The 19095-nt window shown below is 44.8% G+C and overlaps 2 protein-coding genes across 4 annotated transcripts in view; one reads left to right on the forward strand and one right to left on the reverse strand.

Moving 5' to 3' along the window:
* The window catches only part of Mroh8 (maestro heat like repeat family member 8), a 57068-nt gene extending 53671 nt beyond the window's left edge, over nt 1–3397 (reverse strand). For both annotated transcript variants that reach the window (XM_070007264.1, XM_070007263.1), the window contains exon 1: nt 3083–3397. In XM_070007264.1, the coding sequence (XP_069863365.1) occupies nt 3083–3369 (287 nt within the window). In that variant the 5' untranslated portion in view covers nt 3370–3397. The remainder of the gene's footprint in view (nt 1–3082) is intronic.
* The window catches only part of Rpn2 (ribophorin II), a 54261-nt gene continuing 38314 nt past the window's right edge, over nt 3149–19095 (forward strand). For both annotated transcript variants that reach the window (XM_070007265.1, XM_070007266.1), the window contains exons 1-4: nt 3149–3229; nt 9024–9217; nt 15403–15498; nt 16685–16860. In XM_070007265.1, coding sequence (XP_069863366.1) covers nt 3217–3229; nt 9024–9217; nt 15403–15498; nt 16685–16860 — 479 coding nt within the window. In that variant the 5' untranslated portion in view covers nt 3149–3216. The remainder of the gene's footprint in view (nt 3230–9023; nt 9218–15402; nt 15499–16684; nt 16861–19095) is intronic.

The following is a 19095-nucleotide window of genomic DNA, read 5'->3' on the forward strand; positions in this document are numbered from 1 at the left end:
CGTATATATGTTTATTTATTTTGGTGCTAGTCCTGGGGCTTGAACTCTGGGCCTGGGCACTGTCCCGAGCTTCTTTTGCTCAAGGCAAGCGCTCTACCACTTGTGCCACAGTGCCACTTCTGGCTTTTTTGAGTAGTTATTTGAGATAAGAGTCTGATGGAGTTTCCTGCCCAGGCTGCCTCAGATTTCAGCCTTCTGAGTAGCTAGGATAACAGGCATGAGCCACCAGAGCCCGGCATGGACCTGATATTTTTTGCTCAAGGTTAGTACTCTACCACTTGAGCCACAGCTCCACTTCTGCCTTTTTTTAGTATTTCATTAAATATAAGACTCTCACAGACATTCTTGCCCAGGCTGCTTTTGGAAATCTATCCTCAGATCTCAGCCTCCAGAGTAGCAAGGATTACAGGTGTGAGACACTGGAGTCGGGCAATCTTCTGTGAATGTTTTTGATTTTTTTCTTTTTTTGTTGGTCATGGGGGCTTGAACTCTGGGCCTGGGCGCTATCCCTCAGTTCTTCAGCTCCAGGTGAGCGCTCTACCACTTGAGCCACAGCACCACTTCCCTGTGAATGTATTATTTCTTTTCTTTTCTTTTTTTTTGCTTGTCGTGGGGCTTGAACTCTGGGCCTGGGCACTGTCCCTCAGCTCTTCAGCTCAAGGCTAGGGCTCTACCACATGAGCCACAGTGCCACTTCTGGCTTTTTCTGCTGAGGAATATAACCTAGGGCCTCATGCATGCAAGGCAAGCACTCTACCACTGAGCCACTATCCCAGCCCTGTGAATGTATTTTTTAATGATAATAAAAATATTAATACTTAAAAACAAATGGCCAGGTTTGGTGGTGCACACCTATAATCCCAGCACTCAGGAGGCTGAGGAAGGAGGATCACAACTTCAAGGTCAGTGTGATCTACATGATGAGATTCCTATCTCAATTCCTCTCCTCCAACGCCCCCCCCCAAAAAAAACAACACACACTCTAATGGAAAGGTTAAGATGTATGGTAGACTGTATGGCTGAAATTTAAGGAAATTGCTGAGTCATTTCCAAAATTTGTTGTACAAATTTATACTTCCACATGCATTGTATGTAATACCAATTGCTTTACATACTTGCTAACTTGATATTGTTGGTCTTTTGCATTGATCATTGCATTGCATGTATGTAGTAGAATATCTCTGGTGTAGTCTACAAAGGTGTTGATCATATTTTCTTGTGTTTATTTCCTATTGGCATATTTTCTTTTATGAAGTGTCTATTAAAATATTTTGCTCATGTTTTTACCAGGCTAAACTACAATGATAAATGTTTAATAGCAGAGTTCTTTAGTTTTTTTTTTTTTTTGTAGGTTGTGGGGCTTGACCTCAGGGCCTGTGCGCTCACCCTGAACTCCTTTGCAGAGCCCAGTGCTCTACCACTTTGAGCCACAGCTCCATTTCTGGTTCTCCTCTCCTCCCCTCCCCTCCCCTTTCCCCCTCCCCTCCCTTTCCCCCTCCCCTCCCTTTCCCCCTCCCCTCCCCTCCCCTTTCCCCCTCCCCTCCCTTTCCCCCTCCCCTCCCCTCCCTTTCCCCCTCCCCTCCCTTCCCCTTTCCCACACTTTCTCTATTTCTCTCTCTCTCTCTCTCCCTCCCTCCCTCCCTCCCTCCCTCCCTTCCTCCCTTCCTCCCTTCCTTCCTTCCTTCCTTCCTTCCTTTCTCTCTCTCTCTCTCTCTCTCTTCAGGCTGTGGAGCTTGAACTCAGGGCCTAGGAACTGTTTCTGAGCTTCTTTTGCTCAAAGCTAGTACTCTACCACTTGAGCCACAGTGCTACTTCTGGCTTTTTCTGTATATGTGGTACTGAGGAATCAAACCCAGGGCTTCATGGAAGCTAGGCAAGTACTCTACGATCAAGCCACATTCCCAGCCTTTTGTTTGTCTCTTTTTGTGAGGATTGAACATGCTAGGCAAGCACTCTATTACTAAGTTACATTTCCATAACCAGACTTTTCTTAATTAGATCATGGTTTTTTCAATACTACAAGAACATTTCTTTTTCTTTTTTTGTTGGTCATGAGGCCTGAACTCTGGGCCTGGGCACTGTCCCTTGGCTCTTCAGCTCAAGGCTAGCACTCTACCACTAGAGTCACAGCTCCACTTCCGGCTTTTTCTGCTTATGTGGTGCTGAGGAATTGAACCCAGGGCCTCATACATGCAAGGCAAGCACTCTACCACTGAGCCACCTTCCCAGCCCCTACAAGAACATTTCTTTAAGCTTTTGTTATTCAGAATGGAAAATCTGTAGACATGACCAGACTCAACAAAGCAATACATCAAGCTCTGTTTGTCATGTGCCAAAATCAAGCTGCCAATGTTAAGCTGAGAAATAAACTGTGTAGTAGTATTCACACCATGGTGTATTTCTACATGATAGCAGGTAGGTTCAATAGGTATAAACTATCATAAATCATAAATACACAGAAAAGAGTAGAATGTAACAAGAGAATCAGGAAATTATGAATTTTGTTTTCAATATGCTTTCTCTCATTTTATGAAAATTATTTTTAAATGGTTATATTTAACCAATTTGCAAAATTCTGAGAAATATAATAGTTGACTTTCTGAAAACAGAGACTATTTCAATACACCATTTGCATCTCAAGCCTGTAATCCTAGCTACTCAGGAGGCTGAGATCTAGGACCATCCATTTCAAAGCCAGCCAGGGCAGAAAAAAACCTTATCTTCCTCCAGTCAACTAGCAAAAATGCAGAAAATGAGCTGGGGCTCAAGGCCTTCCCGCTCCTTTAAAACTGGCCGGGCTGCCGAGAAACCAGTGAGTGACAGAGCGGTTGGCCAATCTCTGCAATTGGCCAATCAGAGGCGGCCCCGTCTATAGCCCACCCCTCCTGAGGCCTGGTCCAACCGCATCCGGGAGGCTCCTCGAATAGGACCGTTGCAGGACGGACGGTTCCAAGTGTGCGCGAAGAGCGGGGGGGACGCAGGGCCGCACACGTGAACTCTGAGGCCTGCAGAGCGCCAGAACTGGAATCACCAGGGGGGCTGCAGGTTTGACGCTAGGCCCGTTGGGGCTGCCGAGACTTACCTGTGTCGAGTGCCCATCCCAGCAAGCAGTCTTTGCCGCAAGTCCCCGAAGTCCCCTGAGGCGGGCTCTCGGAGCCACTTTCCCGAGCGGAAGTCAGGTCGCAGCTCCGGCTCCGCGGGGACCAGCTCGGAGGAATGGCGCCGCGGGGTGAGGCGTTGCGCATGGCTCAGCAGCGAGGCCCTGCGGCCCGCTCGCCTTGGGAAGACGGGCACGGCCCGTGGGAGGCTGGTGCTAGCCACTCTGGTGCTGGCCAGGCGGGATCCCCTTCCCCTGCGGGGCTGGGGCATGGACTCGAGCTCTGTCGGGGTCGAGGTCTGACGGAGGGCTGCGAACTGGTGGCAGCGCCCGCGACCGTCTGGGGTGGGGAGGGGGTCCGCGGCGCGGGCCTACGGCAGCCCCCGAGGGCCACGGGCGCTACAGCCGCGTCCGTCCGGGGCCTGGCCTCCCTCTTTCATTTCTCTTGGGGAGGGCGGCCTGAGATCTGCTCCCCTGTGCCACGCCCTTGTTTCGTGGGATCTTTTGGCCCCATCTGAAGTTCTTCTTTGGGCCGTCCCTCAGTGACAGGGACGAGAGGTTGAAATCACTCAACTCTTCTGGGACCTTTCGAGCTTACGTTCTGAAGTCAGACTTAGGTGCAAACTTTCGGTGGGGCTGGGGGGGGGGGATGTGTAGAACCGATTGGTTGTGAGAGCCAGCTCCAGCTCTGCACTTCTGCACTTTTACTTCTCATATATATATATATATATTATATATACACTCATATGTATATATATACTCATATGTATATATATATATACTCGTATGTATATATATATATATATATATATATATGTATATTCTGCTTCATAGAGTTAAATTTCCAAGCCTACTTTACAACAGGGCCATGGCACTCGGTAAAATGCACTTCGTCAGTGTTAAAGTTGGCAATTGTGGGATGCAGTGTCACATCTTTGTATCACTACCTGGTTTGTGTATTGTGATTCCCATTGGACACATGAGAAATTGTAATCGTAGAGCAGGAAAGACTTGCCCAAAAGAAAGAACGGGACTCAACTACTTCACTTATTTGACAAGTGTGGGCTAGTAAAGTGGTTAGAAGTCAGAGTTTAAGTTCAAGCTCTGTGCTGTCTTGAGTCTTGGTCTGTAAAGTGCAGGAAATACCCACCTCACTTGGCTGTTGGTTTAAGGACTCAGCTCATGCTAAGTATTTAGTTTTGGCCTACATGATACATGTTGTTGAGTGCTCAAATCCTAGCTAGAAAAGTTACTGCTATCATTAGTTAAGGTGGGAAGATGAGACTCTACACACAGACTGTGGGGTTTGACAAGCTGCAGAGAAGTGCTGGTTATTCACTAGCATACATGTGTGTATGCTGGGCACTGAGAATTCAATATTAACTGCTTTAATTCCTCTTTCTCATGTTCCAAGTCGTTAGCAGTTTGATAGGCATTAACTTTGAATTCTCGCAAGATTATTCTGGCCACTTCTTCACACCTCCTTTGCTGTTGTCCTCATTTGGACTATCCTCTTAATATACTCAGATCATGACAGTAGTCTCCTAGTTGGTGTACCTTCTTTCTATCCTTTCTCCTCTACTCTTTTTTTTTTTAAATGACATTTATTTATTTGGTCAGTCGTGGGGCCTGAACTCTGGGCCTGGGCACTGCTCCTCACCTCTTCAGCTCAAGGCTAGAGCTCTACACTTGAGCCACAGTGCCACTTCTGGCTTTTTCTGTTTATGTGGTGCTGAGGAATCGAACCCAGGGCCTCATGCATGCAAGGCAAGCACTGTACCACTGAGCCATCTTCCTCTCCTCTATTCTTTTTATTTTTTATATTTTTTGGTTGGTTGTGGGGCTTGAACTCTGGGCTTGGGCGCTATCCCTTAGCTCGTCAGCTCAAGACAAATACTCTACTGCTTGAGCCACAGTGCTACTTCCGGTTTTCAAGTGATTTATTGGAGATAAGAGTCTCACAGAGCTTCCTGCCTGGGCTGGTTTTGAACCGAGATCCTTAGATCTCAGCCTCCTGAGTAGCTAGGATTACAGGCTGGAGCCACTGGCGCTCGGCTCCCTCTCCTTTATTCTTGACACAGTGTTGTCCTCCACACTTAAGCCTGTTAAAATGTAAGATCATTCTGCTCAGAATTTGTTAGTGGCTCTCAACTCTTACAGTAAAAGCCAGAATTCCTGCAGTGGCAGACAAGCAAGCCCCTCCTGATTTGCCCCTGCTGTGACCTCATCTCTTACCCTTGCTTATCTTACTCCTCTGATCTCAAAAGACACCATCTGCAAACCTTATTCAGAAGGCTTTGAACCTGATTTTCTTCTTGTTTTTTTTTGGTCAGTCAACTCTGGGCCTGGGCGCTGTCCCTCAGCTCTTCAGCTCAAGGCTAGCGGCTCTACCACTGGAGCCACAGCGCCACTTCTGGCTTTTTTCTTTTTTCTTATGTGGTGCTGAGGAATCAAACCCAGGGCCTCATGTATGCAAGGCAAGCACTCTACCATTAAGCCACCTTCCCAGCCCCCTGATTTTCTTCTTGGGAAGAATTCTCCCCAGATGGTTTCATGAAGAGGACTTCTTATTTGGGTCTCATAGACAGTATTTGTTTCTTACTTGGGGCAGCCCTTTCTAGATACTTTTTTTTGGGGGGGAGGGGGTCAGTCCTGGGGCTTGGACTCAGGGCCTAGGCATTGTCCCTGAGCTATTTTTGTTCAAGGCTAGCAATCTACCACTTGAACCACAGTGCCACTTCCATTTTTTTCTGTGTATGTGGTACTGAGGAATCGAACTCAGGGCTTTATGCATGTTAGGCAAGCCACATTCCCAGCCCTCTAGATAACTCTATATGCCTTGTGTTTCTCCATAGTACTTTTACCTTCTATCTAACATGATAAATCATATTTCTTAATTATTTTGTGTGATGTTTTTCTTTTGTCACAAGAATTCAAGCTTTATGAGAGTGAGGGTGTCTTGCCATATTTTTAACAACTGAACTAGTACTTTGCACACAATAACATTCAAAATAAATGAGGTGATTAGTCACATTATAGAGCTCTGTGTTTTGGTTTCCCACCTCTCTTCTCACCTGAACTAGGTTTGAATTTGGTCTTAGATTTCTTTTTTTTTTTTTTTTTTTTTTGTCAGTTGTGAGGTCTGAACTCTGGGCCTGGGCACTGTCCCTGAGCTCTTCAGCTCAAGGCTAGCGCTCTACCACTTGAGCCACAGTGCCACTTATGGCTTTTTCTGCTTATGTGGTACTGAGGAATCGAACCCAGGCCTCATGCATGCTAGGCAAGCACTCTACCACTGAGCTACCTTTTCAGCCCCTTTTAGATTTCTTAGCGGGAACTCTACCAACTGACCCATGACTCCAAGCCCATTTTTGTTTTGGTTATTTTTGAGGTGATTCTCACTTTATGCCTAGGCCTGCCCAGATTGATGACAAGCTCTCACCACCAGCCCCCGCCCGTTGTGGGGCTTGAATTCTGGGATTGGGCACTGTCCCTGAGCTCTTCAGCTCAAGGCTAGCTGTCTGCCACTTGAGCCACAATGCCACTTTTGGTTTTCTGTTTTCTGGTGGTTAGTTGGAGATGAGTCTCATGGATTTTCCTGCCCAGGCTGGCTTTGAACCGTGATCCTCAGATCTCAGTCTCTTAGTAGCTAGGATTACAGGTGTGAGCCACTGGAGTCCAGCTTGGGCCCAGCTTTTAATCATTGAAGTGGGGGGTCTTGTGAACTTTTTGCAATTTTTGGGGCTGGCCTTGAACCAGCCATACCTCCTGAATAGCTAGGATTACAGCAGTGAGCCATTATACCTAGTGGCTTTGTCCCCAGGTTATCCTTATATTGTGGTCCTCCCAATTTCTCTCAAGAGCTGGGAGAAGTAAAGGCTTTTTTTTTTTTTGGTCCAGTCGTGGGGCCTGAACTCTGGGCCTGGGCACTGTCCCTCAGCTCTTCAGCTCAAGGGTAGCACTCTACCACTTGAGCCACAGCGCCACTTCCGGCTTTTTTTTCTGCCTATGTGGTGCTGAGGAATTGAACCCAGGGCCTCATGCATGCAAGGCAAGCGCTCTGCCACTGAGCCATCTTCCCAGCTCTTTTTTTTTTTTTTAAAAGAACTTTTATACTCAGGTTAACACACAGACTTGAGTGGATCAAATGTTCATATAAAAACAATGTAGGCATCTCTTCTATAATTCTTTTGTCTTTTTCCTTTTTTTTTTTTTTTTTGTCTTTTCTACTTTGGTAGTAAAGATCAAACCCAGAACATTGCACCTGCTAGGCAGGTGCTTTGCCACTGCGATACATCCCACCCCTTCTGTAACATTCTTTAAAAAAAGAAAAATTGCAGCGTGAACTTGATATTTTTAAACCTGGCTTGGCTATGTGCAAGGTACTCTGCTCCTCAGTTTTTTTATTTGTAAAATGGATATTACAGTGCTGGGCCTGGGGCTTGAACTTAGGTTCTGGGTTCTGTCCCTGAGTTTTTTTGGTCAAGGCTAACCCTCTACCACTTCTGGCTTGTTGGTGGTTAATTGGATAAGAATCTCATGGGCTTTCCTGCCTGTGCTGGCATTGAATGGTGATCCTTGGATCTTATCCTGAATAGCTAAGATTATAAGCATGAGCCACTGGTCCTTTGCTAGAACAATGTATTGTTAAAGAGAGTCTAGTTTAAGCTATATATGAGCTACAGGCAAAGGTATTAGGATCATTAATGTTAGTTGTGATCACTTATTCTTTTAACTTGGGTAGCAGACACCTAATTTATCCTGAGCAGCCCAACAAAATGGTTTTTTTTTTTTCATTTAGTGTTTTAAATGAAGAAAGTAGAAATTTATCATTCCTTTTCCTATCTCCCATGGCATCTGAGAGTGGGGACTTATTTTTCTTTGCATATTTGACAAATATTTATTCAGTATTCAGCATGTGCTAGGCAGTTTGCAAGAGCTGAAAAAACTGGGATGAACAAGAGCCTGTAGGACTTCGTTTCACAGAGAAGTCAGACCTCATGCTGTCATAGTTGTGGAAGACAGATTACTATAAAGGAATAGGATAGTGGCCACAATGATGGTAGAAATGTAGCTGACATAGGACAGCACTTGTATTACAGTCACTCTAAGGTCTATAGGAACTCATAATGCCTTGAGGATGATAATGTTGATATCCCACTTTACCCTTGAGGAAACTGAGGCACCAAGTAACTTGGCCATGGTCCCATGGAGAATAAGTGGTAGAGCCACAATTTCATCATGGTTCCAGAAGCCACATTCTTCTCTGCCTTATTGTACTGGGGGCCTATCCCAGGGGAAGGCTTTTTAAGGGATATTTGAGCTGAAATCTCAGAAAAGATTAAGCAAAATTATAGTGGGAAGAAACAAAAAAGTTCTGAGTAGGAAGAATGTGGATCCTTGGAGAAACACGCCAGGGTTGGCTGAAAAGACCTGGTAAAGATTTAGGACTGCCCTAAGAGACATAGGACCTGAACATCCTCCCAGAGAGAATGGTGAGAGTTTTGTGCTTTAAATGCCCAGAGCTTACTGGGAGGACTGTCTCTCTAGCAGGTGGACTACTCCCACAGTCTCCTCTTGAGGCTAAACCTCCCAGTTCCTCCCCCTTTCCCACACAATTGGTTTTCAGACCTTTGTGTGTGTCATCATTGGGACTATCTGTAGAACTTGGGAACATTTTTTTTTTTTTGTCAGTTGTGAGGCTTGAACTCTGGGCCTGGGCGCGGTCCCTCAGCTCTTCAGCTCAAGGTGAGTGCTCTACCACTTGAGCCACAGCACCACTTCTGGTTTTCTGGTGGTTTATTGGAGAAGAGTATCACAGAATTTCTTGCCCAGGCTGGCTTTGAACAGCAATCCTCAGATCTCAGCTAGGATTACAGGCGTAAGCCACCAGCTGGACTGCATTTAATAGTCATTTCCTTCTAAGGTTCAAGCACTGCCTTCCTGTTGGCCCTCACAATCATAGCCTGCACCCAGGCTCTGACACCCACTCACTACCTCACCAAGAACGACGTGGAGAGACTGAAAGCCTCGCTGGACCGCCCTTTTACAAATTTGGAATCTGCCTTCTACTCCATTGTGGGACTCAGCAGCCTTGGGGCCCAGGTGCCTGATGTAAAGGTAAGGCCACTTTTGTCTTGTTGACCAGTGGCTTGGGATAACTATAATTCCCTTGCTGTGTTTCCTTGTGTGCTTCAAAACAAACTTGCTCATTTGAGGATAACCCTGGTTATTTTAATATAGGACTATTTAGTTCCCTCTAACAGATTTCTTTTTGAGTGCTGTTTTTAGTGGAATGGAATGGAGACACTAGTCCCCTGGAAACCTGTGTTAAGAAGGTCAAGGCACAAGTGCTTATGTGTTCTAAATAGTGACAGCCATGGCATCAGGCAATTCTGACTTTGTATAGAGAATGAATCATGATTAAAACCTTTTCTGTTTGTGTGCATGCGTGCGTGTGTGTTTGTGTGCGCGCGTGGGTATGTGCCCATATCAGACTCAAGTCCTGGGTGCTGTCTCTGAGCTTTTGTGCTCAAGGGTAGCACTCTTATCACTTGAGCCACATCTCCACTTCTGGCTTTTTGCTAAGAGTTTTCGCTAAGAGTCTCATGGCCTTTTCTGCACGGGCTAGTTTTGGGGAAAATACTGTAGGATTTCAGCAAGCGGGGAGCCATCTGTTCTGGCTGCTTGCTACACAATTCATTTAGTCATTCAACATGCTGTGGGTTTTTGCTGTGTTCTAGGCATGATGCTAGGCACTGGTTATTTCATTGAACCAAACAAGAGCCCCTTCACTGTTGGAGTATACAGTGTAAAAGTAGAGAGAGGCATTGTCATACAATTATCTAGATGACTTTTGTTATAATGGTACCTCATGAAATGTGTGTTGTAACTAAGTAGCTTCCTTGAATATAAAAATGGGAGACTGTGATCTGGTCAGAGAAGGCTTTCCCAAGGAAATCTTGAGCTTAAAATCCCACTCTGCATCACTGTAATATATAGCTGTGTGAGGACAGAACTTATTATGCATTTGATTTGTAGTATGTCCTCTTTGTCTAGCGGGACTTGTGGTGGGCACTTAATTGTTTATTCCATGAATGAAGTGACTGATTTGAATTCTAAACTGAAACTAACCGGGGATTTACAAGAGGAAGTAACTGGATCAAAGGACCTGTGTTAGCTCCTTTCCAGCCAGACTAAGAGGAGACCTTGTGTCACTGGGGAGAGGAGTTAGGCCAGAGAAGAAAGCTGGGGCCAAACCCCAGGCCTAGGCTGCCTCAGGAAGGATTTCAGTCTTTCTCCAAAGTGTAATTGATTTTATTTTTGTGCCAGTCCTAGGGCGTGAACTCAGGACTTTGGCTGTCCCTGAGCTCTTTTGCTCAAGGCTAGCACTCTACCACTTGAGCTATAGCTCCACTTCCTGCTTTTTTTGGTGGTTAATAGATCAGAGTCTCATGGATTTTCCTGCCTGGCCTGGCTTTGAACTGTGATCCTCAGATTTTAGCCTTCTGAGTAGCAAGGATTATAGGTGTGAGCCACCAGTGCCTGGCTAGAATTGATTTTAAACAGCAAGTATCATCTAATTTGTATTTTGGAGTGATTTCTCTTCTACTTTATAGAAGACAGACTGTGGTGCTGTGGGGCAAGATTGACTGCAGATAGGTAGAGAAGTTAACAGACTTCAGACAGACTACACAGACTACATGGATGGGTGAGCTAGTCTATAAGGTAGGAGCTCCAGAGGGGAAGTTGGCTATGCAGGAGGGAACATGAATTTGGTGTTTGTGATGCTGAGCTCATAGTGCCTTGTGAGTTGTGTCAGTGGCTGGAGATACAGATCTGAGAATTGTTTGCATAGGTTTTGGAAGTTCTGGATAGGAGTGAGATTGCCTAGGAAGAGAGAGAAGTGGACGTGGGAGTTGGGACACTACAGGAGTGGCTGACAGAAGAGGTTGGAACTGGGAAGGTTGCTGCTGAGGTAGTTGGAGGAGAACCAGAGGAGTGTGCAGGGCTATGTGTGTAGCTCAGTGGTAAAATGCCCTGTATTGCAAAACCCTGAGTTGGATGCCTGGTAACACAAGAAAAGGCAGATGGGAGAGAAAGAACAGGGGAGTATGATAGACTTCTGGAAGTCATTGAGAGCTAATGTTTGGAATAAGGAAGTAGTCTGCTTGTGTGGAGTTGGGAACAGGTACTGGAAAATTTGGAGATCTCCAATGGCATGATCGGGGCAGAAACCAGATTGGAGTGGGTGGAGGTGGGGAAATGGGAACTAGGGTCAGCATCTCTGGAGATTTGTGGCTGTGTGGGAAGAGAAGTCAGCACCTGTTTGGGAAGTCAAGGATGAAAAGAGGATTTCTTTGAAAACAAGACTTGAATTTTATTAATACATTATGAGCTACCAATTGAGAAAGAGAAGTCAAAATGAAGAGAGTGCCAGGCGCCGGTGGCTCACACCTTCCATCTTAGCTACTCAGGAGGCTGACCTCTGAGGATCACTCTTACATTAGCATGGAAAACATCCAAACTAACCCAAACCACATTTTCTCTTAAGTTTCAAACATTTCTTTTCTTTTCTTTTTTTTGTCGGTCATGGGGCTTGAACTCTGGGCCTGGGCACTGTCCCTCAGCTCTTCAGCTCAAGGTGAGCGCTCTACCACTTGAGCTACAGCACCACTTCCTTCTTTTGTTTTCTCTTAGCTCTTAAAATTCCACTCCACCTGATACCTTTCCATTAATTTTATTTAAAACAGGTAAATTTATAATATAGTCCCAATTATTTTGTTTTCTGCAGTACTAGGAATAGAACCCAGGGCCTCAAACATATGAGGTAAGAAAGAGTTCTAGGGAATAACATACCTAAGACCCCAGTTGGGTTTAACAATAATAAAGAAGCATAAAAGGAAATAATCTCAAATGTTCAAAAATGTTGGTTTGGATAGTATAGTTATGGGGTGATTTTTTGACAGGTATTAAATCTATATTTTCATATCTTAAGCTTTCTAAAAAGGATATATCCTATTTTTACTTTAAAAAAATATTTTAGTGGGGCTCTGGTGCCTCACATCTGAAATCTTGGCTACTCAGGAGGCTGAGATCTGAGAAATGCATTCAAAGCCAGCCTGGGCAAGAAAGGCCGTGAAACTCTTCATCTCCAGTAAACCACTAGAAAATGGGAAGTGGCGTTATAGCTCAAGTGGTAGAACGCTAGCCTTGAGCTGAAAAGCTCACCAGGCCCAGAATTCAAGCCCCAAGACTGACAAAAGAAAAAGAAAAAAAAAAAGAGAGCTGGAAGTGGCGCTGTAGCTCAAGTGGTAGAGCGCTCGCCTTGAGCTGAAGAGCTGAAGGACAGCGCCCAGGCCCAGAGTTCAAGCCCCACGACCGACAAAAAAAAAAAAAAAAAAGGATTCTACACTAGATTATTGGGCTGGGAAGTTGGCTCAGTGGTAGAGCGCTTGCCTTGCATGCCTGAGGCCCTGGGTTCGATTCCTCAGCACCACATAAGCAAAAAGAAAAAAGCCGGAAGTGGCGCTGTGGCTCAAGTGGTAGAGCACTGGCCTTGAGATGATGAGCTGAGGGACAGTACTCAGGCCCAGAGTTCAGGCCCCACAACCGGACCAAAAAAAAAAAAAAAGAGAGCATCCGCACAAAGCCTGGAGGGTCACCAGTGCCTAGACAAAGCCTGGAGGGTCACCAGCGCCTAGACCCGCTGGGTGACAATGAAAGCCGCGCAACGCTCTAGCCAAGGTGTAGGAAGCAAGGTGTGAAGAAATGAGAGTAAAGGATGTGAGGGAGAGCAGAGTGAGTCAGGTGCTGGGTTTTCTGTAGGAACCTGATTTGGAGTTGTAGGGAAGACAAGTAGAAGAAAGCATGGAGGTCCTTTGTGCAGGAGGATTTGGGATACTTGAATTTTAAAACATAGTACAGAAAGTAGGGACTGTGCAGGCAGGAGATGGACACTTAGGAAGTGGTGTTCAGCTTTCACTTGTGAAGGTGTCTTGAACCTGGGAGGGTTCTAGCCTTGGGAGCTCACTGAGGGCCCTGAACATGTTTTATGAGGTCTCTTTACTCTGCTGACAAAACCATACTGTCAAATATCACTGAATGCTGTTACCCTGTACCTTGATTTGACTTTACAAAATGTCAGAATAGAACTGAGGTGAGTTTTCCTCCAGCATGGGTTATTAGGTTTTTTTGAGATAGAGGTTGTCTAGCTCAGACTCTGGAGCCATGCTGCTTGCATTTAAATTTGTGTTCTCCTAGTTAAGAACCAAGTGATTTTGGATAGGTTACTTTTCCTCCCCTCATTTTTCTTGTCTGTGAGCTAATGTGCCTAATACATAGGGTTGTTTGAGAATTTAAGAAACCCACATGAAGCACTTAGAACACTGTGACACATTTTAGGTGCTCAGAAAGAGGTAGCAATGACCATCATGGTTTTGGGATTCTGGGTACTGTTGTTTCATTGTTAAAGCACCAGAGGGCGACAAAGTCCTTCTTCAGCTTATTGTATTCAGCAGAAAGTATTCTGCGTGTATGAAGTCGTTTTCTTCTTTGAATCTCTAATTTATGCAAAGCTAAGTACTTTGTTTTTTTCTCCTTTATCTCTCAGGCTTAAAACTTTCTTGTTTTGAGACTTGTTTTTTTAATTTTTTAAATTTTTTGGTCGGTCCTGGGGCTTGAACTTTGGGCCTGGGCGCTGTCCCTCAGCTCTTCAGCTCAAAGCAAGCACTCTACCACTTGAGCCACAGTACCACTTCCAGTTTTCTGTTGGCTTATTGGAGATAAGAGTCTCATGAACTTTTCCTGCCCGGGCTGGCTTTGAACTGTGATCCTCAGATCTCAGCTTTCTTAATAGCTGGATTACAAGCTTGAGCCACTGGTACCTGGCTTGTTTAAATTTTATTTGTAACATTTTCAGAAACTATTTTGTTTGGAGAAACACTTTGGAATAGATTGTGCCACCCACCTCTGTTCCCCACAGGTGCCCACTGAGTTTTATCTTTTTCCTTTTCAGTACTTGAGATCAAGCCCAGGGCCTTGTATATATATTAGGCAAGTGTTCTACCACTGAACTACCCTGCCAATCCTTTTTTTTTTTTTTTTCTGTAGTGCCAGTATCGGGGCTTTAACTCTCTTTTGTCTTTTTTATTCATGGCTGGTGTTCTACCATTTGAGCCACACCTCTACTTCTAGCTTTTTGCTGGTTCATTGGAGATAAAAGTCTCTCAGTCTTGTCTGCTGTGGCTGGCTACAAATTGCAATCCTTAGATCTCAGCCTCCTAGTAGTTAAGGATTGCGAGTATGAACCACCAGAGTCCATCCAAACCTAATTTTAACTGGTTTTCTTGTAATATAATTTGAAATGGCTGGGTTTTTATACTACTTATAGGAGTGACTTTGGTAGACATTATACAAGCAGCCTTAGAAGTAAGGTCTGTTGTGAAGGCATTGCATGTTTCAGCTTTGGCTTTTGTCTGAGAGTAATGAAGAACCACTGGAGTTACATTAGTAAAGCACAGGAGTACATCATTTGTGTTTCATGAAGTTCCATCTTGAAACATTGTGCAGAGAACATTATATGCCTTAGACTTGTTAGGGGAAGATTGTTACAGTCTAGGTGAGGTAGAGCAAGAAGCTGCCCTCATTCACCAACAATTCAAGAGGCAGGGGTGTGGGTGGAGAAGTGAAAACAAGGTAAGTCTGATAGGCTGGCTCTGTGGGAAAGACAGAGGCAAGAATGATTCTGTATTGGTTGGTGACGTAGCAATGCCTGTACTTGAAGCAGAAGTCCAGTGGAAGAGAGAGAAGCTCTAGATCAGTTTACATGTCCAGTCTGTCTCGGCTTTGAAGAAATTTCAGTAGAGATCCAAGAACAGTTGGAATCTGGAGCTTCTGTTACTTGTAAACTTTGTCTCCCCTATAGGTTACTTACCAGCTCAAGTCCCGGTTTCGTTTTCTTTTAAAGGATGGGGCAAGGGAAGGGGGAAATAATAATATCTACAGAGGATAAGTAACCTTTGATTATTACAACACCCAACAAAGGTTATCCCATTAGGGGACTGGTAAAGTGCTTTTCCTCCTTCAGGGGTCCAAAGATTCATGTTTCTCTAGGCTTGCTGCTCTGAACAATTACAAGTAATACAGTGTCCTAAGGGAAATAACTACTTAAAAACCTGTCGTAGGTAGCTGACACTTCAAGCTGTCATAGCTGGCTTAGAATTGTATTTATCACCCCAAACACCTTCACTTTGTCCAGGCACTGTGTATGTCACCACTTACTGTTGACTTTCTCTCTCATTTAGAAAGCATGCACCTTCATCAAATCTAACCTTGATCCCAGCAACGTGGATTCCCTCTTCTATGCTGCCCAGTCCAGCCAGGCCCTCTCAGGGTGTGAGGTGAGTCCAGGATCCTAAACAGGTACTTAATTTTCTGCCAAGCAAATCTTTTATGGGTAGGAATTCATCAGGGCTCTATGATGTAACTCTGTGAAAGAGAGCTTGCCTAACATGCCCAAGACTCTGGGTTGACCCCCCTGCCACTGCTAAACCAAAACCAAAGTGAGATAGTTTCATAGATTTGTTTTGTTTTGATTGGAGGGGGCTAACAAACAGATTGTCTATACCGTGTATGATTTACTTTCCTTAAAAAAGCAGTGGGACGCACCCCTTAATACTAGCTACTCAGGAGGCTGAGATCTGAAAATCCAGATTTGAAGCCACCCAGGGAGACAAATTTCAGAGACTTTTATATCCAGTTAACCAGAAAAAAAGCTGGAAGTGGAGGCATGGCTCAAGTGGTATAGTGCCAGCTTTGAGGGAAATTAGCAAGAGCATAAGGCCCTGAGGTTAAGTGTGCATGTGCATGCGTGCGTGCACACACACACACACACACACACACACACACACTCAAATTCATAGTTTGTTTTCTGGTTTCATTTTCATGAGTTGTAAATAAGCTTTTCTTACATTTGTTACCTTTCTTCTGGGAGTCCTTGAGTTTTTTTTTTTGTTTTGTTTTGTTTTTTGTCGGTCATGGGGCTTGAACTCTGGGCTTGGGCACTGTCCCTGTGCTCTTCAGCTCAAGGCGAGTGCTCTATCACTTGGGCCACAGCACCACTTCCGGTTTTCTAGTGGTTTTTTGGAGATAAGAGTCTCATGGACTTTGCTGCTTGGGCTGGCTTTGAACCATGATCCTCAGATCTCAGCCTCCTAAGTAGCTAGGATTTTTTTCTTTTTATCTCTTAACATTTACAAGTTTGGCCTATGCCAAATTCTTTTAATCCCAACATTTGGGAGACTGAGGCAGGAGGATCATAAAGACTAAAATGGGCTATATAGTAAGATCCTGTCTCAAAAACAAATATATATAATTTAAGAGCAAACGGTGCACCATAGATTTCTGAGTCATTTCACTGAACATAGGAGAACTACATAAGTAGACAAAAGTATTGTATTGACACTTTATGAACATTGAGTTGTGAGGCCTGGGGTTTAGAGAGTAAGTGAGCTGGTGTTATGTGGGAGTGACTGGTATGTCTGCCACCCATTTCTGAAACCTTTGTGCCTGCCAATGCTTTCCTAGATCTCTATTTCCAATGACACCAAAGAGTTGCTCCTGGCAGCAGTCAGTGAAGACTCCTCTGTTACCCAGATCTACCATGCAGTTGCAGCCCTCAGTGGCTTCGGCCTTCCTCTGGCATCACAGGAGGCACTCAGTGCCCTCACTGCTCGTCTCAGCAAGGAGGAGACTGTGCTGGCGTGAGTTATCACTTGGCAGGCTTCTTGGACTTCTTCTGCGGCGGGTACCACTCATTTGTTCAGCAGCCATTTCCTGGGCACCTACTGTGTGCCAGGGGTTTTGCTAGTCGTGGCTGACTTTGTATTGAATTAAACAGTGAGATCCCTGTCCTTGAGCTCACGTGGACAGTCTTCTGCAAGCTGCTCCAGCAGGAGGCAAGTGCGGAGCCAGCATAATAAGCTCACTGCCGAGTGGAGACATGCTCACCTGTTAGGGTGAGAGAGTGGGGGCAGGGTGACTAACCAAAGGAGAAGTTTGGGAGATGTTGGCAGTGGGGGCTCCATGAGGAAGGGCTTTCTGATGAAGTATGAGATAGGCATGTGGTGAATGTGTGATCAGGGGAAAAAACCATTCTTGGATCAGACTCTGCTCCTCTCAAAAGGTGTGGGGGAAGAAAAGAAACTTGGAGCAATTCCTATGATTACAAATGGGAATCTTGTTAACAAACTTAAAAGTGTTGGGCTTTTTTTCACTTTTTTTTAGTATTTTTGAGACAAAATAATATCCAAATACTATTATTTGATCTTGGTTAGCATTTCAAGATGTCACTGTTAGTGTCTTGATCTGATGCCACCTTCTTAAAAAAACAAAACCCAAACCAAAAGCTGGTTACTAGTTGTTTATGTCTGTAATCCTAGCCACTTAGGAGGCTGATATCTGAGAGAAAGTGTGAAATTCTTACCTCCAACTAACCACCAAAAAGCCAGAAGTGGAGGTGTCATTCAAGTGCTAGAGAAGTAGCCTTGAGCACAAAAGCTCAGGGACAGTGCCTAGATCCTAAGTTCAAGTTCTAGGACTGATACAAAAAAAAAAAAAGGAAGGAAGGAAGGGAGAAAGGAAGAAAGAAAGAAAAGAACCCTTCTCATTTATCTCTAAGGATAGGAATATAAAAACAATCTTTCTGGGGCTGGGAAGGTGGTTCAGTGGTAGAGCGCTTGCCTTGCATGCAAGAGGCCCTGGGTTCGATTCCTTAGCACAACATAAGCAAAAAGCCGGAAGTGGCGCTGTGGCTCAAGTGGTAGAGCACTAACCTTGAGCTGAAGAGCTGAGGGACAGCGCCCAGGCCCAGAGTTTAGGCCCCACGACCGGACTCCCCCCCCCCCCCCAAAAAAAAAAAAAAAAAAAAAAAAAACATCTATCTGGGGCTGGGAAGGTGGCTCAGTGGTAGAGCACTTGCCTTGCATGCATGAGGCCCTGGGTTTGATTCCTCAGCACTCATAAGCAAAAAAGAAAAAAAGCCGGAAGTGGCGCTGTGGCTCAAGTGGTAGAGCGCCAGCCTTGAGCTGAAGAGCTGAGGGACAGCACCCAGGCCCAGAGTTCAGGCACCACTACCGGACCAAACAAAACAAAACAAAACAAAAACTATCTATCTGTTTTGGAATCAGGCTGATCTGGCTTTGAACACTAGTTGTGCTCCTTTCTTACTATATGACTTTGGTCAAGTTACTAACTTCTTTGGCCTCATCTGTAAAAAGAGGACCAATAATCTTTACATTTTATTTTATTTTATTTATTTTTTTTGGGGGGGGGGTCTGGTCGTGGGGCCTGAACTCTGGGCTTGGGCACTGTCCCTCAGCTCTTCAACTCAAGGCTAGCTCTCTACCACTTGAGCCACAGTGCCACTTCTGGCTTTTTTTCTTTTTGCTTATGTGGTGCTGAAGAATCGAACCCAGGGCCTCAGGCATGCAAAGCAAGCACTCTACCATTAAGCCACCTTCCCAGCCCTACATTTTAGACTAGGTGTCAGGATTAAGAGAGATAATAAAGGGACTAAAGATTTCTTTTCTTATGTAGCCAGATATTTCCTTGGTTGTGATACAGTTATTTCTGAATTAGATTGTGAGTTTCATTTGCAGTGCTCATAGAGCCTGGCACATTGGATATGCCCACTAAAGTGTTAACAAAAAGCTGAGTGTGATCATGCATACCTATAATCCTAGCTACTCATGAGGCCAAATCAGGAGAATCATAAGTTCATGGGTAGCTAGGCAAATGTTAGCAAGACCTTATCTCAGAACCAAAATAGAAACAAGGCCAGGGATGTAGCTCAAGTAAAGCATGAAGGACTGAGTTCAGTCCCCTGTACCACAACACACTTATAAAAGATAAAGGCTAGAGATAGAATTATTCTGTGTTTTTTTTTTTTGCTGTCTTCTACAAAGCTTACAGGTAAAAAGAACATATTCTTTGAATCA

This window comes from Dipodomys merriami, unplaced genomic scaffold, assembly GCF_024711535.1.
Source record: "Dipodomys merriami isolate MVZ:Mamm:240054 unplaced genomic scaffold, mDipMer1.0.p SCAF_7, whole genome shotgun sequence".
Lineage (NCBI taxonomy): Eukaryota > Metazoa > Chordata > Mammalia > Rodentia > Heteromyidae > Dipodomys > Dipodomys merriami.